The sequence below is a fragment of the Dipodomys ordii genome, unplaced genomic scaffold (assembly GCF_000151885.1).
Source record: "Dipodomys ordii isolate 6190 unplaced genomic scaffold, Dord_2.0 Scaffold18, whole genome shotgun sequence".
Taxonomy (NCBI): Eukaryota; Metazoa; Chordata; class Mammalia; order Rodentia; family Heteromyidae; genus Dipodomys; species Dipodomys ordii.
This window is the reverse complement of record NW_012267234.1, coordinates 11,654,081-11,676,125: the sequence shown is the minus strand read 5'-3', so window position 1 is coordinate 11,676,125 and position 22,045 is coordinate 11,654,081. Positions and strand designations below refer to the sequence as shown.

The 22,045-nt window shown below is 38.5% G+C and overlaps 1 protein-coding gene across 1 annotated transcript in view; it reads right to left on the bottom strand.

Moving 5' to 3' along the window:
- The window catches only part of Hydin (HYDIN, axonemal central pair apparatus protein), a 235,242-nt gene that overhangs the window by 174,196 nt on the left and 39,001 nt on the right, over positions 1-22,045 (bottom strand). Inside the window, exons 8-9 of the mRNA XM_013012798.1 lie at positions 15,107-15,290; positions 2,014-2,113 (exon numbers count right to left, since the gene is read on the bottom strand). Of these exons, the coding sequence (XP_012868252.1) occupies positions 2,014-2,113; positions 15,107-15,290 (284 nt within the window). The remainder of the gene's footprint in view (positions 1-2,013; positions 2,114-15,106; positions 15,291-22,045) is intronic.

Sequence of the window (22,045 nt, the reverse complement as noted above, 5' to 3'; positions counted from 1 at the left end):
AAGATATAAGTAAGCTAATATCTTCATCTTTCACACTGAGGATTAGGGAAAGTGTGGGGTTAATAAATCAGCAAATAGCAACATAAGCATCGAGTTAGCAAGGGAAATCACCATCCCAAGAAAAGAACTACAAGTGCTTCTTAGAAGTAGTGTGGGAGAAATAGACTATTGAGCTTTGCAATTTACTTTCTACATAGTTTACTTATATATCAGCACTGACATTTTTAAAGATTCTGAAACATGTTTAGAGGACAGAAGAGTTTCCAGAGAACAAAGAACTTGCTTAGATCTCTTACCTAACAATGGTCTTGTGTATATGTGTGTATTGTGTGTGTATGTGTGTGTGTGAGTATGTGTGTATGTGTAATAGCAATGGGGCTTGAACTCAGTGCCTCACACCCTCCTCTCCTTTAGCTTTTTCACTTCTAGACTGGTGCTCTACCACTTGAGCCACTCTCTACTTCCAATTTTTTGCTGGTTAATTAAAGATAAGAGTTTGACGAGCTTTCCTTCAAACAAGGATCCTCAGCTCTCAGGCTCCTGAGTAGCTAGGATTACAGGTATGGGTCATCAGCACCTTCCTCAACCATGTTCTTCATAGCAAGAATCCAATGAAGATTACATGTGGTACTCTGGTAGAATGCTCTCAAACCTTCTTCTGGCTGGAAAGGTTCTTTTAGCCTTTCTAGAGTTTCAGGACTTTGACCTTGTGAAGTCACTGGATGATCATTTCATTCTGTTCTTTAATTCAGTTTGCTTGATATTATTAAGTATACGTATTATGTAGACCCAAGGTACATAGTTTGGTGCTCATATCATAATTAGGGTGTTGTTCATTGTTTTCTTACCACATCCTACTGGGGGATCAATCACAGATAATCAAACACTGCTGGCATTAGACAAAATAGTACTCATAAGATCCATCAATAGGTTTTTAAAAAATCTGAATTGGTTATTACAGTGATGATTGCCAGATGGTGCATCTTAATGAAGTGAATTCACAGATTCCTTCTTGTTCCACACATGATAATCTATTAGCAGCATTATATATTTGATCTGAACTTAGTGGAGTCCCTCCATTGGCCTCAGTGTATGCTGACATGTCCCCATCATTCTCTGAGCATTCTTTAATTTCTGGAATCAGAGGAAGTCCCAGGCTCACCTTGTTCATTCTCCGCCTCAGTCCTGGATCAGTTCCTTTCAGTCATCCAAAGCTTGGCAACCAGTAGCTTCCCTTTGGGTGACTGATATGTACATGACTAGGCTTCCATGATTGCTCAATGAGCGTAAGTTGGAAACACACATATGCACACACCTATTTACATATGCATTTTATTTGCAGGTCAGTCTAACTATATTTACATCAAGTTTATAATGGCCACTCCAATTCCATCTTAACTTCAAAGTGTTTATGTCGCTTTCCCCCTTTCTCTAAGAGTATCTCCTTACTCTAAGAGTGAAACATACAGGTTCCATCATCTCCAATTTTGTATTTATTTTTTTACATAATTCCTTCAGTTTCCCCTTGCCACAAGGCTGCTAGTCTATTTGTGGTTTTAAGCCTCTACCAGGCTGCCTTCTCTTCCTGCTTGACATGCATTATTTTGATTAAAAATTTAGAAGGCAAAAATAGTAGCCAGGTGCTATAAAAGGAATAAAAAATAACACTTTGCACTGTGATAAATTATCACAAGTAATAATCTTGCTGTTCTAAGCATCTAACAGGGAACCAAGGTCTATGGTTTTCCTATTGCTTTCTTCTACCAACACAACTGTAAGGCACTTTAAAGCTTGATCTGTTCTAGAGAGAAGTAGAACTGAATGTCTTGAATCCAATGTTACTCTACTGATATTGTGTAGTATTGCGTAGTGTTGATGTCCCTAATGTATATACATGTATGTATATCCAAGCAAAACATACATCTTTTCTCTCTCTCATACACACACACACCTACCCACTTTTTGCTCTGATTACTTAGTAGCCCAAATTTACTGTGCACAAGATGTCTCTACCTGAAATGTCGCAGTATACAGTCTGTTGGTACTGCTTGGCTTCCAGTGGGTTAAAATATACTGTGATTTCAGCTGAGGAGTTTGGCCAGACATCACCTTCCTAAACAACAGGAAAGAATAATTTTAAAACAATGAGATTAAAGGAAGGAGCTGCTTTTAAACCATGGTTTAATTTCCTAATTATCTTTTCATTGAATAATCTATATTTAAGGGGTACAGTATGATGTTTTACTGCCTATAGATAGGGAAATGATTACTAAAATCAAGCAAATTAACCTGTCTATATCCTTGTATAATTACCTTTTAGTGTGCAGAGTACACTAAAATACATTATAGCTGCCATACAGTAGATTAAGTCTCTAGGACTTATAAATGCAAATTTGCACTCTCTGGACAGTGTTTCCCATTTTTCCCAACTGCCTAACCTCTGCTATTTCTATTAGCTCTGATTTTTAGATTCCACATATTAAATGAGATTGTGTAGTACAGTATCTAGCTTAATTCACTTAATGTTCTCCAGGTTTATCCACATTGCTGAAAATGTCATAAGGATTCAATTCCAGGAAAACTGAGAGAGATATTGCAACAAATGCAAGAAAGCATAGCTTTGTTCAGAAGACAGTACTTATAAGATGGTACAAGTGTAGAACAAGCTTCAAATATAACTTCAGTTAATTTATGACTACATAATGAATTACTAAGAGAACCAGGATAGACAGGGTACCTTAAAAAGGTGTGTGTAGCCAGTGGACATGTGCCAGTCCACTCCATGTGTGGCCAGACACAGGGACTTAGATAAGGAAAAGGGTGTGGTGTAGGCTACTGGGGCTCACAGCTTAGTGGAATGGTAAACACAAACACAAACATTTTATAATGTATACAACAAGTAAGGTGCCTATAATAAAATTCTGTAGGGGCCAAAGAGAACGAAGTATCTGACTTCATTGGTGGAAGTACCATCTTTCTGACCAAGGGAAAGAGACCTTTACTCAACAGCATTGGCCTATGGTAGAGAAAGGGCCAGATGAGAATGCATCTGCCCCACTGCCCCACTGTTGGTTTTAATTCAAATCACCCCAAAGTTACAGTCAGGAAACCAAGTTTTGATACTCTAATGCAAAACAGAGCCTCATACCAGAATTTCTGTGTTATGTACAAAGATTGTACCAAGCATAGAATTTGGTGCTATTTCACTAATTTCTCAAAGCTGCACTAAAAGCACCTGCCTACAAAGGTTTCTTAAGGTATGACAAAGCCAACAGCCCTGTTTTGCTCTATGTTCAGCATACAATAAGAGTTCCTGAAGAATTTGTCTTACTATGACCTGTGTTACTTTTATGCCACTTAAGTATATTGAGACAAAGTATTGAAAAAGGGGGAGAATGTGTTTTTTTCCTATGATTTCTTTTGTAAATAGAGCCAGATGAGTCTAAGTACCAAACAATCCAAAAATCTATAAACAGTCTCACCAGCTCAACAGAAAGCCACAGCAAGACAAGCTGATAAATAAACAGATTGCAAACAATCCCTAATGTATACTCGATCCAGTCTGGCTAGAAATGACCCAACCCCTGGAATAAAGAATTTTTTTAATGACATGCTTTTTAAATTTTTTATTAATAAGTTTTTTTATTGTCAAATACTGTACAGAGGGGCTACAATTACATGAGCAAGGAAGTAAGTACATTTCTTATTTCTTATCAAGCATTGTTGCTTCCTCCTTTGTTTCCCCTTACCATCCCTGCCCTCCCATCTCCCCCCACCCTCGCGCTGCACCCCCACCCCCAGCCAAAGTTGTAAAGTTCGTTTTTTTTTTTGACATAACGCCTTGTACATCTCATTGTTGCAATGGATCCACCTGTATCTCTCTATTTAAACAATTTGTTTTTTTCCTTTTCCCTCCCCAAATTATACCAATATCAAATACAGCGAAAACAGGGGTTATACCATGGGGGAGGAACATACAAAAGCTACAAAGAAATCATCTTATAAACATGTTAGAATCAATAACAAGAAAGAAAAACCATTTTTAAGTCCTTATCTTGGGGTTCATTTCAGCTAACATCAACTTATCTGACTGTATCTGTTTGTCTCAGACATATACTAGTTATTGCAAATAAGGGAAACCATGGGTAAATGACATGCTTTAAAAGACCAACATCAAGCCAGGCACTGGTAATCCTAGATACTCAGGAGTCTGAGATATGAGAATCGGAGTTCAAAGCCAGCCCAGCTAGGGAAGTCCATGAGACATTTTATTTCCAATAAACTACCCTAACAAGCCAGAAGTGGAGTTGTGGTTCAAGTGGAAGCTTAAGGACAGCACCCAGGCACTGATTTCAAGTCCCAGGAATTTTTTTTAAGCCAGGTGCTAGTGGCCCACACCTGTAATTCTGGGTACTTAGGAGGCTGAGATCTGAGGATCACAATTCAGAGGCAGCCCAACCAGAAAAGTCCCTGCAAAACTCTTATCTCCAATTAACCACTCAAAAACCGAAAGTGGCACGATGACTCCAAGTGGTAGAGTGCTAGCCTTGAGCAAAAGAGTTCAGGAACAGTGCCCAGGCCCTGAGTTCAAGCCCTGTGACTGAAACAATGAGAAAAAAACCAACATCAAATAAAAAGAAGAAACACATCTAAAGGCAACCTGGACTTATTTATGAGAGCAATCAGTTTGATCACTGTACTTTTTCAGACAACATTGTTCCTGATTTCAGAATGATGACACCCAGGCTCTAGGACACAACAGTGAGATCATGTGGATCCTGGGGGCTTCTCACATCTCACATTGGCCTGAGAGGATTAAAGTGCCATGAGGGAAGGGCTGCTATACCACCAGCACCTGAACTAGAGGAAGCCCCTAGGTGCTCATTAAATATCTGCTGAATTAGTTGTATCTACTCAGTGTGTACTCTATATAGTTATTATCAAGTACCTATTTATTTTTGTAACCTTTTTCTGCTGTGTTCTCTTCACCTGGAAACCTAAAAGTAATATTTTAGAGCTGAAAGAGACCTTTGAAATCACATAGGGAATAGAAAAGTTCTAAGCACTTTCATTTCTTAGACATTTTACTGTGGTGCTTTTCCAAACCTTGACACAAATATCTGATGAATGGAAAACATGTGGAAGCTTTTGATTAGTGGACTTTTAGTGATACAGAGTTATTAGGAGTATTCATGGCTAAACTGGGTGGAAAGCCAGCAGACGACATGGCTCATTCATCCACATCTTTAACCAATGATGTATCAGTTTACAGATGCATGTCCCATCTCAGAATTCCTACAGGCAGTTTGGTCATTCAGTTTCCTCTCTGAGAGGCCATCAAAGCAAGATCACTTGAAGGCACAGACCCTGCAGAAGGATACTTCTGCCTTTATAGTTAGAAGCAGATAAAAGTTAGACTTCTAGTTCTTGATATCAAAAGCTTAAGTAACACTGCTCCAAATGACATTACTCATTATCTGCCTTATAAAACGATAACCCTCTGTATATCGTCTTAATAATAATAATAAAAAATTTAAAAACTCATAGAATTTTCTAGCAAATGAGAGATCAAACCACAGAAACTGCCAATAAGTCTAAAATGATCCTATTATTGCTTCTGTTTTTGAAACATTTCATATTATTTCTCCAATACTAGTGAAATTAACTTTCATATCCCTTACATTTCTGAAAAGATTTCTTTCTTTATTGCTCAGTTATAACATTTCTGAAAATCAAAACATTCAGATATTCTCCTACTGGCTCCAACATTAATATCCCTTCTTTCCAGTCCTCTGAAACCAACCTAATCATTTAGAACTTCCTCCTGTTCTCCTTTCTTTCTCTGTATGACTGCTCTCCCTTCGTTGACCTTTTTTATTTCTTTAAAGGAGAGCTGTTACATTGATGTAAAAAATAATCATCAAAATGACTTTCAGTTGTATTGTAATTATCCTCCTTCTTGGTCTTAATGTTTGTTTTTCTCTCAGATCTAATGAGTTAAGTAATTGCATTTCACATATCAATCAAGTAGCCTGCTAGAAGGAATCAACTTTGAACTTTTAAGTCTAAAACTGTTCCTATCTTATGGGTTTTGTTCAAATATTAAATATTGCTGGATTTGGAGCTTCATGTTCCCTCTGAACACCAATCAAGCAAGAGATATGATGGCCACTTTTGTGGTTTTCTATGAAACATTAATCATTAGTTCATGATTGGTAATAAATAATCATAAGTATATTGTCCTTTATAATTGATTGACTTTAAAAACAATTATATTGGTAATGATCAAAGGGGCTTAAAAATCTCCCTCAAAAATGCTAAAAGAGCCAGGCATTGATGATTCATGCCTATAATCCAATCCCAGCTACTCGGGAGGCTAAGATCTGAGAATAGTGGTTCAAAGCTAGCACAGGCAGAAAAGTCTGTGAAACTCTTATCTTCAATTAACCACCAAAAGGCAAGGAATTGGTGCTATGGCTCAAAGTGGTAGAGCATTAGCCTTGAGCACAAAAGCTCAGAGACAGCAGCCCAGGACCTGAGTTTGAGCCCCAAGACCAGGACACCCACACAAACACAAAAATCTAAAACAAAAAGCTCTAAACAAAGAAATTGCCTTTCTTTCCTATTACTCATTTTTTTTGGGGGGGGGTGGGGTCCGGTCGTGGGGCCTGAACTCTGGGCCTGGACGCTGTGCACCACTTCTGGCTTTTTTTCTTTTGGCTTATGTGGTGCTGAGAAATCGAACCCAGGGCCTCAGCATGCAAGGCAAGCGCTCTACCACTAAGCCACCTTCCCAGCCCCCCATTACTCATTTCTATCTCTCTCCCCTTCCTCCTTTTTTTCTTCTCTTTTTTTCTTTTTCCCTCTCTTCTTTACTCCTTTGAAGGATATTTCAGGAAAATCCTGCCAAATCAAAAACTCAAGTGCAAGAAGAGTTACTTGTGCTTTTACTTCACTTATCTGGAAAGCAATATGTCTCAAAGTTTATAACATGACCCAATTCCCACATTTATTAAAGTAGCTACATGAAATTTCCATCCATAGGAGTGATACAAATGTTTCCCTATTCAATGGTATACTTTCCAATCATAGTCTGGGATCTGTCAAGAGCCTAGAATGTTGTCTAGCTCTAAATTATAATTTCACAATTATATAATTTCACAATTTACTAAGAGCTTTTGTTCTTACCATTGTTCTAAGTGTTTGTATATATTATTTAGTTCCAATCTTAAAATTGTATGAAGAAGTATTAATTCCAATTTTAAAGATAAGAAATTAGAGACAAAAAGAAGCAAAACATCTTACCCAAGGGAAAACTAATAATAAGTGGTAGAGCTAAGATTCTACAGTAATTTTTTCCCCAGCTTCCCCATCCCTACTACAAATGGATCAAACCTCACCTTTCTCACAATGTCATACAAAAGGCCAGAAGTTTACAATCACTGCAACTGATACACAGACTTTGTTTTTCACCAGTTCCTGTCTGGTGAACACAGTGTGATACCCTGGGTGTACATATGGTCAAGTACTTCTGGAAGGTGACTCATAGGAGGTTCTTTCAGAAAATGTAGTCCACAGTAGTATGTCACTACTCTTGAGAAATGCACTAGGATTCTACCCTGGTTGGGCAAAGAGTAAGGCCTAGCCAGTTCACAGCAGGAGAGGGGAATAATGATGCCAAGAGCAGCTATAATACCTGATGGATTGCATCATGCTTCACCCAAATGAAGATGTTCTTGGCTACATAAACAACATTTTCAGATCATTTCCCTTAAAGTATTAGAGCAATACCAACATAAAGAATTTTTCTAATTGCTCAGGAATCTGAGGGAGGACAATTATTTGAGCCCATGAGTTTGAGACCAGCCTGGGAAATGTAATGAGATAGTTCCAAAACAAGAAGCAGAAGGAGTAACAGGAAAAACAGTAAGAAGAGGATGAGGAGGACAAAGGGTGGGGGAAGCAGGAAGAATTATCCTTGAGAACTGAAAATATACTCTCAAAGCCAAAGTCCTATCAATGCATAACAAGAATAAAAATAATTAATAATCTATTAATCATTATAACCTATTCTATTATTCACAAAGGTTCCATATCAATGAGAGAAATTATGGCTTCCTTTGATATCATTTGGAGAAGATACCAGTTGTTTGAAAGAAAAATGGGAAAATAAATGGAAGCTCCAAAAATGAAAAATAAACTAATTATCAGTGAGAAATAAAAATTAAACTGACACATGACACAGAAAGAGATTTTTTTCTGTTTCTGTATATCCACTGAATCAGGAAAAGTTATGATTCTCAACATAATGATCATAACAGTTTCTAAGAGATGGTACTAAGATTTGTCCATCTGCCAGAGGAAGCATCACAAAAAGCACATTTTTCTCTTGTTCTCACCTCCATTGCAAGTACAGTGAAGATTTCATTAGGCTTTATAAAGCAGATATAGTGGTATATGATGTCCATGCCTTTCTTTGGGGCACACAAAAATGTGTCTTTTCCAGTAAGGATGGGTGTTAACTAATTTAATGAGCCAAGAAGAACCTTGATGTTCCTAATACTTTTCTAGGGCTTCTAGCCACACAGATTCTCCAATATAATACTGAATGTGCCTATGCAATTGCAAAAAGTGAGGTTGAGCACAAAGGCCTTGAAGGACAATCCTAAAGAACAGAGGCTGGGGAATGGGGAAAAACTGTATCAACAGAGAAGCTATGACTTGTCAAGGACAGTTTGTTCTCAGCAGATCCTTGTCCTCCATTCTCCTTCCTGGTATCCATTTCCAAGCGTCAGCTCCCACGTTTGCAATGTGACTCGTGGCTAATGGTACAAGAAGTGGCTGGGATCTGCAGGAAAAAGCTAGGTCTTCCTTCTTTGGTAGCCATCTGGGCTTCTACCCAATCTGGTTCTGCTGAGCTCACATGGTATGCCAAATGGGGAAAAAGAAAGTAGACTAAATTTGAGCTGAGCTATCAGTGTGAATTGCTAGAACAGCACGTTTGCTGTGGGCTTAGATGCCAACAAAGCATGGTTTACTATTACTTACATGGTAATAAAGAAATGATCATGTTTCACTTCCTTTCTAAGGCTCAATGAAATGAAGCATAAGCTTCACTGGGGACAATGGATGAAGTTTTCTTTGGAGCAGATACTTAGTAAAGAGAAAGAAGTAGGGTTGTTTTCTCAGCTCCCCAATAGTTAGTCAATCAGCTAGGCCAGTCTGGGCAAATGCCTTTTAAATTTTCAGACCTTTTCTTTTGGAGAAAATATCAGTATTCAATATTTGGAAAATTGCTGCATCTTCAAAGTGTGACCTGAGCCAGCAGCATCAGGGTTCATAGACAAGGCCAGCACATCTGTGCTGTGATTTCTCAGAGGATTCCTAGGTGCCTGGTAGACGGGAAAAGCTTAATTCTCTCTTTTTGCCCTGTGATATTCTTTTGCCTCTCAATTTTTAGAGCTGTGGTTTTGTCTTTGAATCTCTTTCTTTCAGAGTACCCAAGAGACAGCGCAGAGGAAATAACAGAATGAGATTGTCAAAATTCTGTACAGCCAGGGTCCATCTAGTACAATAGAATATTATATTTCTGAAAGTAGCCAATTCGACTTGCTTTTCTGGAAGGCACAAACATACATAATAGACTCAATTTTGCAGTTCCTTTCCAAGGAGAGAGAGAAAAAACAAACATATGGAAGCAGGTGGCTTGGCAAATAATCATTGTTCTACAGAACCCAGTGCCTTCCCTAGGTAAGAAATAAATAGAAAATCTGAGGCTTCATGGCATTTGTACTCCAAGATATTATCCAAAGAATTTATATATGATAAACTTGATTTAAATATTATCACCATATGATGTAATGACTATACAACTACTCCAGTTGCTTTTAGAATATCAACAAATTATCAAGTAAAAATTAATAAAAGCAACAAAACAAAACATTTCCAGGCTAGGTGCTATGACTCACACCAATAATCCCAGCTACTCCAGAGGCTGAGTCCTGAAGATCAAGTTTGGAGCTAGCCCAAGGATGAAAGTCAGTGAGACTCTTATCTCCAATTCACCACCAAAACACCAGAAGTGGAGCTGTGGCTCAAGTAATGGAGTGCCAGCCCTGAGCAAAAGGCTGAGAGACAGCATCCAGGCCCTGAGTTCAAGCCCAGTACCAGTATATAACACAAAACACACATTACACAACATACACATACACAACACACACACACACACAAACACACCTCTGTCCTGAGGTCACTCTAGGTTCTTGATATCCTCCTTTCTTTACCAGTCAACCCTTCAGAGTCTCTCAAAAGACAAAGTCCCAGCTCTCTATGAGTAGCATGGCTTCCAGCCTCCCTTTGCCTAGATGATCAGGAAGTAGAGGACAAAACAAGCCGGGGGCTCTGCAGCTCCATCAGCACAGAAGATGCCCAACTCCAACTCCATAAGGTTTGAGCAACTGTGCCTCTGGTTTTGAATCCTGGTGGTCATTTTTGTGGCCACATTTAATGATAAGCACAATGAGAAGTTTTCTGAGATAATGGGCAAATCCTGTGGCCCATTTGTGGACAGGTGGAGAAATGGAGAGGAAACTTGGAAGTTCTAAAGTCTTTCGTTTGTCATTCCCCCAGCAGAGAGTCAAACCACTTCTTATATGGTAATATCAATGCAATATGATTAAAATTCAGACCCATAACCACCTCCTGGAAATTAGGAGCAGGATTGATCTTTTGATATTGAATCTCCTGGCTTTAAATTGGAAGAGTCTCTGAAATAGGAACAATGTTCCCATAAGATGTTCAATATGCAGAGAACACAACCAGGACTACGCTAACCTTTTGCTTTAGCTGATGCAGGTGAAGAAATCAGTGTAGACCTAAGAAAATAGGTATGTGTGTATATATGTATGTATATACATATGTATATATGTGTGTATGTATATGTATGTATGTACTTGTATTTCTTTCCAGAACTTCTGGTAGCAGTTTCCCCTCCTGTCTCTCTTTTAAATTTACTTCATTTGAAGATGATATCCTTCCTCAGTGGACAACAGAGGCTACAGAGGCCATCAGAAAGCAAAGTAGTCCTGGAGTCTCTGCATCCACCTTGTATTTTGTTCGATTTTACAGAAGGTACAACTAAGATGCATTATTTGATCAGTTGGTAATGCTGCTTTCTAATCTTTTATGTTTCATAGCAAAAACTTGCTTATTAAAAGGAATAGTACTATTGGGGGAAAAAAAACAAATCACCAATGCAGAGCTCAACTATCAGAAATTAAGTGGTAGCCATTTGGCACCAGTGACCTGATATGTGAGCGAGATTCAGAAGAGACCTTCAGCAGAAAATGATGCAGAATGAGGCATGATAGATGTAGAAAGAACTCTCTTTGGTCCTTTTCTATGAAGCCCTCATTTCTCCTCTCTTTCCAGAGCTTCTAGGGGTGGGGGGTGGTGCTAGAGGCCCTCTTGTATACTCTGTACTTTTCCTTTTTTGCTCCCTCTTGGGATTTCATGCTTTTTGTGGTTGCAATAAAGACTTCCACAGGACACTCACAAATCTTGTCTTTGGTCCTAAATCCCTTCCCATAGTTTAGTACTGTATTTCCAAAGCTCTCTGGACATCTGTAGTCATCTGGAATTCAACACAGTCAGAGGCAAACTCACTATAATTAATGGATTGATGTTAGTTCATTTGTTCATTCATCCACTTAACAACACTGGACTAGAAACTGGGTACCAATGATAATAAAATATTTCTTGGTCTAAAGGGGCTCAAAGCCTTGTCCAAAATTGAGGAATCATGTTTTGTAAGTTAAAGAAAAAAACAAGAAACAAAAAACAAAAAGCATGCCAGGTGCTGGTGCTGCATGCTTATAATCCTAGTTACTCAAGAAGCTCAGATCTAAGAAACACGGCTCAAAGCCAGCCCAGGCAGGAATATCCTTGAGACTCTTATTTCCAATTAACCACCAGAAAACTGGAAGTGGCACCGTGGCTCAAGTGGTAGAGCACTCACCTTGAGTTGAAGCGCTCAGGGACAGTGCCCAGCCAAACCAAAACCAAAAAAACACATATGAGCAACCTATTCCCAATGTTTACTGTTTCTAAATCCAAGTCACGTGAAGCCAAAGGAGATCAGGATGAGTAGTTTAAGATCACACTTGTCATTGGCAAAGCAAGGGTTTAAACTAGGGCTCCTGACTTGCCAATCTCTACCAAAGACATCATACTCTCCCACATCCAGTTCAGATCCAAAGAGATACAAGCACTCTACCCCTTACAGAATCAACTTCTCTTGAAACATTTTCCCCAAAATTTATTTGAGCACACCCTTTTGCAAAGAACTCTCATTACTATCTCTCAGATCTATTGTCTTCAGAAAATACAGTAGGAGACAGTGGACTGTGGGCTAAATCTGTTAGTCAGACACACTTTGTTCTCCTTCCTAACCAAGAAAGCTCTTCTTCCCATAGTCATGTAACCTGCCATGAACCAATGACCCCTTTTGTTGTTGCTGTTTTCATAGTTTTCCCAGCTGTAAACATTCTCTTCCTTTTCTGTTTAACTCAACTTTTCCTTTCTTCCAGTATCCTGTTCAAGTCTACTGTCTCCTCTAAATTCTCCTTGAATCTCTTGTCTGAGACTACTGTAGCATTCATAACACACATCAGAATGCTAAGATCTCAAGGACAAAAAGTACATTGTGTTAGCTGTGCACCAGTGGTTCCATATCTGTAATCCTAGTACTAAGGAGGATGAGGTCAAGAGGATCACAACTCAAAGCTAGCATAGGCAGAAAGGTCCACAAGTCTCCATCTCCAAAATAACCAGCAAAAAGCCAGGCTGATTCAAGGGTAAAGCACTAGCCAAGCAAGCGAGCCAAGCAAGTAAAAAGCCTTGAGTTCAAATCCCAGTAGCAGCAAAACAAAATAAACTCTGTTGAGAAGCTATAGAAAAGGTGGAATTTTTCCTATCCAATACCTTCAAGATTAGTTACAAGGTAATATTGTATTGCATTCATGAGTAAGAACTAAGTTTTTAATAAAATGATCAGGATCTTTAAGTGGAAAGAGGAGTGGAAGGAGATCTAACTTTAACAATTCACCATGGGAATGTAAATTAATACAGCTGGCATGAAAAAATAATATGGAGGTTCCTCAGAAACTAGAAATAGAACTACCATATTATTTAGCTATACCAAACCTGGGTATATACTTGAAGAAAATAAAGTTAACATACATAAGAGATACCTGCATACATATGCTTATTTCAGCATATTCATAATGACAAGCTATGGGAATTATCCTACGTGCCCATCAGTGAATGAATGAATAAAGAAAATATTGTCAATATACTCAATGGAGTATTATTTAGCCATAAAGAAGAGCAATTTGGGAGAGTGGGTATGACTCAAGTATGACATATGCATGTATGGAAATGTCACAGTGAAACCCATTAATATACCTTAGCAATTAGAATTGGAAATTATGTCACCATATCTGACAGTAAGATTTCTGTTTCGATCTGAATTACTGGTGAAAGACACTAGGGAAGTTTCCTGTCTTCATTTTCGTTTTGCAAAAATTGTCAAGAACCAGTTAACAAATGCAATTAAAAAAACAAAAACTGAACTGTGTATGGAAAAGACAGAAATCATTACCGAGTCCATAAAGACCACTTCTAATGTAAATTAACTTCACAGATTCCTATTATAGTGGTATCTTTTTCTTATATAAAGTAAGCAAGTCAGTTTCACTTAGAAAAGTACCATTTCTGCTTATTACTACTTAAAGAAAATGTTTTTCTTTGTAATGGGAAAAAGATGCCTTGTGACAAAGAATGCTAAATTCAGCTTTTAACTGGGTTCACCAGCATACTGAAGGCCACGTTTTACAGTATGTGTGGGAATGAAAATGTAAGTTAGTATGGCCATCGTGGACATTGTTTCCATGTACATCTCCATGATGGAGTTTGGTTATGGGAAGATGCATGAGATGAACAGAATCTGAGGTAATTTTATCCTTCTACTTTGAACCTGGACATGGGCAAGACTTCTCTGTGGGTCTCCCATCCAACTCTCCCTGACCACCACATTTATGACCTCCACACCATCCACCTCCAGAAAGCAAGAGTAACAGGATGAGAAATCATTAGCCTGGTTCTCCACTACTGGCTGTGAAGAAGCTTGAATGGGGTGGACCTTGACATATCTGAGATTATCAGGACTAGTTCTTCCCTGCTCAGCACAGCTCAGCCACTGGAATGCTTTTTCCAGTAATTCCTTTTTGACTTTTTCCTGACCTTTTCCATATTCCTATACTTAACTTATTTTTCACTTTGGTCCTCACCCTGATTTAACCCATTATAACTGAGGATCCTTCTGCTTAGCTGAGCCCTGGACAATGTTTGGATTTGGCAGGAGTTTTGACCTCAACTCACATTTCCAACATTATTTCTTGCTTGAATATTCACTGCAGGCAAACGGATCTACTCTTGAAGCCTTGAGTGAACCATTCCAGGCACATCTACAATTTTGTTCTCTGAAAGTCTTGTCTGTCCTGCAAGACCAAGTTCAAGGCTCTTTGAAGAATCTTTCTCTCACTTCTTCACCTGTGATAATGGTTCCATCTTGAGCACTACTATATTTTTTAGTCTTCCCTAATGATTCACACAAAGGGATCCGCATAACATCAGATCCATAAGAGGTCTCTGAAGCGAAAGTACTTCCCAAAGTCTCACAGCAAACCTTCCAAATGGCAACCCTATGTATCTCAAAATTATTAGCATTAGACTCCTTCTTCATGTTCTAACTATATCTTGTGGGGCTGTTTAAGATAGTACATATCCAAGTGATACAAAATGGAAAGTTCATAGGGAGTATGGTAACTTGGTGACAGGTGACAGGTGACAGGAAGTGTGACCTGTGAGCATTCTATGCTCACTCCTAATCTTCATCTGACATCTCACATTGATGATGAAGCCCTTTGGATAGAGTCTCTGCTTTCTCAGAACTCACTATGTCAGCCCAGAGGGAGGACTGTCACCACAACAGCCCTCAATTCCCATTTGTGTTTACTGAGTGCCTTGATTTCATTTATGTACTCACCAGAGGCTCAATTGTGAAAATGTTATTCAGGAAGAGCATGCTATCTCCCTGAACCCGCCTCCTTTGATTCTCAAAGGTACGAGAGAGAATGGAAAGACGTTCTCGGAGTGAAGGATCAATAATGCACTCTTCAAGAAATGCATCAGTTTCATATTTTTCTTCTTTGTTCAGATCATCACAGACCCTAAAGAAAACATAGGAAATATGAGTTTCCTTTTGGTACTTCTATGAAAAACTTTGTACCATACCTCCTTCTGGAAATGTCCTTGGTCCTTTACCTGAGGGTGATCCCTCCAGGCCCCAAGTCTGTAACATACTAGCAGGGTGACCTTGTACTCACTACTCAAGCTCTTTTAAAGACCAAGGTCGCTCATCTTTAGTCACTTCCTTCCAGGAGTCCTCTTGGGATTCTTCCCCTTACAGAAGGCCCATTTGTTTATTCTTGACTCCTTATGTATCTAGACAAATATTTTCTTTTAGGTAATTGTGTTTCCCGACTGCTTTTAAAATATTTAACATCTACCTTGCCTCTTATACTGCGAGGATGATTTTGTTCCAGTTAAACTTGCTTAGTTTTAATGCTTTCTTAGTTGTTAGCTATCTAGGGAATAGAGTTAGGGGGTCACAAGGACTAGGTTTAGATACTGATTTTTTAATATATTTTTACTGTGAAAATACTGTACAGAGGGGTTACAGTTACATGGGTAAGATAATGAGTACATTTCGTATCAAGCACCGCAGCCTCCTGCTTTGTTTCCCCTTCCCATCCCTTCATTAGATACTGATTTTTTATGATCTATTTATAGCTCTGCAATTTTGGGAGTTACCTAATTCTGGCTAAGCCCATATATCATAGAGATAGGAAGAGTAGAGCTCCTCCATCAAAGGAAAGAGGGTTAAATGAATCCAGGACCTGATTTAGTTCCTGAGAAAGACCAGGCATTCTTATCAATACTGGTTTAGCCCTAGGTCAACCATAGGTAACTACTAAACTGCTAAGCTACATTGTGCTTAAGCTACACCTCAAGCATACCTCTTCTTCTCTACGTAGCTCTTGTTATCCACATGATCAATCTGAAAAGTAGCCTTTCCAACTCCCCCTCAACATCTCAGCTTCCACCTGAATTTTGTGGGCCAGATTGTACCTCCTCCAGGATATATGACCCTATTCCAAGCTTCATACTGTTCTAACCAGTGGTGACAGGCATATTTAGCAAGTGAGGACTGAATAGGAATCTAAGGTCATTGAATTCTTGTCCCAGTCCCAACGCTTTCTAAATGACTTCATGTAAACCACAGGCTTTGTTTTAATAACTTTGGTATTCAGAGTCCTTTGGCTACACAGCATAAAAAGAAATGGATTCAGTGTGTCCTGCTTCCAAGGAAAAAAGCATTATGGGCTTCCTTCTGATTGCTGGGTAGGAAGTAGTGTCCAAGGTAACCAGTTGCAGACTTTCTATACTGCTGGCAGAGTGGGGCAAATTAAATCAGCTCAAAAGAAAAGAATCTAGTTCTTTTATTTTGTTATTTTACAGGTATCTAAAAGACATAAAATTATATACCCTTTAAAACAACAAATTTCACTTGCAGGAATAAATTCCACTTCAGGAATAAAATTCTCAAGAAAGAATCATGGATATAAACAAATACACAGCTATAATGCTGTATACTAAACTTTGGGGTTGATACCAAATAAAGTAGGTAAATTTGATGTAAGATATTGAAAAGTTGGTTAAATGATAATCATAAATATTATAGCTACTGGGTACTTTCTGAACCCTTCCTATGTGTCATCATATAATTTAATGCTCACAACCACTATCCTAGATAATTACTATGATGGTCATTGGTCCATTTTACAGATGATAAAACGGGTTCAGAAGGATTAGGATTCTTGTCTCAAATCACAGGTTACGCTGAAAGATAAGCCTGAAATTCAACATGGGTCTTTTATAGTTTTAATCCCTGAATGTTAATCAACCTGCTACAGTCTATTATGATACATTTATACCAATGGAAAAATAAGTTGTTGTTAAAATAATATTAAATAAAACTACTTATTTGTGTGTGTGTGTGTGTGTGTGTGTGTGTGTGTGTGTGCTAGTAGTGGAGCTTGAATTCAGGGCCTGGGTGCTGCTCTTTAGCATTTTCTCTCAAGGCTAGTGCTGTACTACTTGAGCTACACCTCTACTTCCAGCTATTTCTTGGTTATTTGGAGATAAGAGCCTCATAGACTTCTCTGGCGGGGCTGGCTTTGAACCATGATCCCCAGATCTAAGCTTTCTGAGTAGTTAGGATTATGCATGAGCCACTAATGCCCAGGTTTACCAGTGTTTTCAAAGACCAGAAATACTTTTAAAATGAAAAAGCAGATTACAAAATGTAAAGTGCAAAGTAATTCCAATTTGTAATAAAATTTTATATTACAGATTAATAAAAGTTAATCTGAGATTGAGGCAGTGCAGATTTTTCCAGGGTAGCCTAACATGCAAGCACTTACATGAGCCAATGTTTTGGCTGAAGAATCACAGAAAAAATGTGTGGGTCTACAACAGAGAATAGTCTGTAGGTGTCAGAGCAATGGATTAAATGCACACACAGCAACAAAAACCAATCTTAATACATAGAGTCTACTGAAAAGGAGACATCTGAATGCAAATAAGACATCTATTTATTTTACTATCTCCCAGAGCAATGTCTATTTCACAAGAACAGATTCACATAAAAAATACACATTACTGTATTACAGTATTATCTTTTGGAAGAATTAATGGAATGTGGGATGCAAGAAAATAAATAAAATGCTTAGTGTGAAGGAAGGATGATAATATTACATGGATGGAGGAGTATAATTAACTCAATCTTCCTACCTAGAAACAAAACACAAAAGTTCACTGCTTTTGTCCAATACTGTTCTGACTCTAAGTCAATAAAAGCTATGGTAAAACTAGGAGAAAGTGAAGGAAGGAGTGATATGGTCCAAAAAGAAATGCACTCATTACCTGACTCAAATAAATGGAACACTTCTGTACATCACCTCTGTAAAAACAATAAATAAAAAAGAAGTGTACTCATTACCTGACTTATGAAATGGTAACCCCTTTGTACAAAACCTTAATAATAACAATAAAATTATATTTTAAAAAAAGTTACGGTAAAGTGAGAGGAAGGTAGTGTGGATGGAACAGGAGGTATCTTTCTCTCTGATCTAATGAAGAACTGGAGCCATTGGAACTTCAGCCTTCAGCTAATTTGACTCTAATTTGGGCTGGCATATATCTGAGTCTATGACATCACCATCCAGTCATGATGATAGCTATAAGTCTTTCCCTCACAAAGTGGAAATAGCTCATCAGAAAGCGTAAGAAAATAACCAACCTTGTCTTTCAGTATAACCATGAACATACCCATTTTTGCAAATGGTCTGATGGCCACACACACCATCATCTTTAGACATCAAGTATAGGCCAGTCCAGGTAGCCCAGGACAATGAGAACTGCTACGATGATTGTTACAAACCAATGACTAGCGGTTCTCTTCCTATTTATCATTTTCTACTTCAGTCTTTAGATTTTTGTATGCCCTAGAGAAGGGAACAGGCTGCCAAACACAACGGGGATTGAATTTACTACAACTCAGGTGATAGATTCAAAATCCAATTAAAACAGATGCAGCTACAGAAATGTGCCATGTCCTATCTGAATACTGTCGAATAAATTCATGCTAACCACTGTGTGAGCTCCATTGAGGATTCAGGGAGATCTTGTACAGCACGTAGTTAGAATCAGAGCCACCTGCTTTTGAGACAATGGCTTTGACCCTGCTGGAGAAAAGAGCACAAATCCTTAAAAACTCAGGCCAAAATTCTGAATACAGTAAACGTGATGAGCATGAGTATGAAAAATTCTTGCAGAGTGTTTAAAAAAATCCCTTGGAAAGGTTGCGGCAGAAAGGATGAACACAGCCTCTTTCTGAAGAGATTAATTTTTTGCCAGTTCCAGAAAAACATCAAGAAATAGAACAAAAAGGTAATTTTTAAAGGTCCCTGTTTCTAATCCCAGATTTTTTAAAAGAATAAAAACAAAGTTAAAGTTCAGAACTTCTTCCTACCAAAGGAGACTTCTTCATTGCTGGAGGTGGGTGCCAGGAAATAGTCTATATTTCCAAACCTGACATATGTCCTTGGTTTCTACCAAGGGAGAGGAAGGTCATCCTTCCTCAACTGGAAATGATAAACTGCCAGAAAGGAACGGAGCTTCCTGGGGCAGAAATTTCTCCATGAGGAGAATAGATATCAACTCCTTTGTTCATTAAGGTGCTGGTGGACAAGAAACTATAATGTCTAGAACAGGAGGGGAGGCATCTGTGAAAAGTCTTGGACATTCTTGAACAAGTCTCAGAACCTGTGAATAAATGTCCCCAGTCAAGATTTAAGGCACTATAACTGGAGAAGCTGAGGAAAGCCTCATGAGTCTCACCTGAGAGTCTGAACTTATTAAAGCTTAGGTCCTTGGTGGGATGAAAAGGGAAATTCCAGTCTCTGAGACTATGCATCACACACTTAGAACATGTTCTTTCTTGGTTCCAAATACAGGAACAAGGCCCATCTTTCTTTCTACATTGGATGAGTGTGAGTGTGTGTGCATGTGCATGCACCCATACTAGGGCTTCAACTCTGGACCTACAAGATATTCCCTGTGTTTTTCACTCAAAGTTGGTGCTATACCACTATGGCTCCCCTTCCAGCTTTTTGGTGGTTAATTGGAAGTAACAGTCTCACAGACTCCTTCTGCCTGGCGTAAACCACTCACACCTAGCTTCTCTTCATTTTTAACTACAGAGCTGTTGAAGGGAAAGGAGAAAAGGAAGAAGCTGTTCCTTAGTAGGTGCAAGAGAGTCATCCAAAGGTCCTGGCCAAGAATAGCTGTGCTGGCCTTGCCAGGGGCCACTAGTGAGGATTTATCTCATTGGCTAAAGATCTTGCTGCATTTTAGCTATGGGCAGACGTCTGCCCCTAAGCAAGCTGTCACGGAACATTCTGCTTCCTCTCCTACTGATGTGTTACCTAAGACACGACCTGACAATTTGTGACATGGAAGAAGAGGCCACACTCATTGTAAGAGCACCTCCCCTTGCAGAGGGACAGTTATACAGACAGGAACTCAGGGTTTAGTAAGGTATAAACTGCTTTGAAATAGCCTTGCCTTTCAAGAGACTGGGAATCTCGTGGCAGTTACACAAAGACAAGAATCCAGGGTAAATAAGATGAAAATTGATGCATGCTAGTAAAGTCTCAAAGAACAAGAGAGAGAGGAGAGCCAAGAGCCCACTGGTGGGCAAAAAAAGGATCAGGCATAAAAGATCTTCATGACTCCAGTTGTCCCTAGGCATCTGACACTCAGGAGACAGGAAGGAGGGAAAGAAGGGCATGGCATTCAACAACTTTTTACTTGGATAAACCAGTCTACTTCTGGGAAACATGAATTATATTGCCATACGTTACCCAAAGTGAAAGCAAAGAAAGGTATTCTCAGCAATCTAAAACAAGTTTTCAAGTTCATGGTTTAAAAGAAGGCCATGACCCTACACTTTCCACACAGGTTATAAAGATGTTATACTCTATTGTCCCCTTGTCACAAAAGGAATGTAAGAAATAGCACAGAAAGAGCAAGATAGAAAAATCAAAGAAACACAAGAAAGAATAATGAAAGACAATATTACAGCGTGGGTGTAAGGAAAAAATGAAGTGGAGGAAAAATGTCCAGCCACATTGGATTGAAATTATTTTCTCTATGGTTTGACAGCTCTAATATGATTGCTTCATATTTTTCATGAGTTTAACTGTGGAAATTAACTCCTTTAAATATTTCTTGGATATTGGCATGGCAACAGACACATACTACATACAGTTACAAAGACACATAGCTGAAATTAAAGCTGTATCTCCTCTTAGCATATACATCATTTCCACCATAAGGTTATGTGCACAGGACAGCATGATACTGAAAAAAACCTGTTCATGCTGCTGCTTAACTTTCTTGATTTGATACTCTCACTTGATGAGGCCGCTCTGATTGCCAGTTAGTACCCATCAGCTGTGGAATCAGGACAAACGAAGCAGTGGATGAGTGGTGTTTCCTCCTGATTTTTAAACCACTGACATTTCTAAACCATAAGGCTAAATGGAGTTTGGAGGCAGGAAAAGGTTTTTCTTCCCTCACTTTTTAAAGATGGCACAGTGGCGATGCTGTGATTAAAGTTCATTGTGTAAATGACAAAGCATCTGGCTCACTGCTCCCTGTCATTGTCATAGCTTCTTCTGATTCAATTAGGGACAGCGCACTGGGGGATTTCTGCCTGGTTTCCATGGACTGAAGGCTTTTATTTTTATCCCATCCTAACTTGGTTTTAAACAAAGCTTTGAAGCTTCCCAGGGCTAATCTTTAATGGAAATGGAGAGGCACATAGAAAAGGCTGAGATAAATTCCAATGAAAGCAGCAAAAAAAAGTTTATTCAGAGAGGGTGGAAGAAGATAAAAATGAAATAGTAGTTTAAAAGAAGAAAGGATGGGTGCAGTAAAAAAGAAATATTCAAAATTTAACAGTGATGAGATTAGTTAAAAACCATCTGGTTTTACGTTATAATAATTTCTCCCACTGCCTGAAGTATCTTTTTTTTACAAAAAGTAGAATATTAAAGATACCAGTAAGAAATCATTATTAAATTATACAGTTTGCAAAGATGGAGCGATGATACTAAAACTAATAATATAAAGTCATTATATCTAAGTCCTTCATTTTCCTCATCCTATTTCTTGGAAATAGCTTTTCACTGAAGTAAATTTATATTAGTGACATCCCCAAATAGGTTATTTTCAGAAACTCTTTATGAAAGCTAGTCAATTCGGTTGGGGTTACATATAGGTAGATTCATTTGGG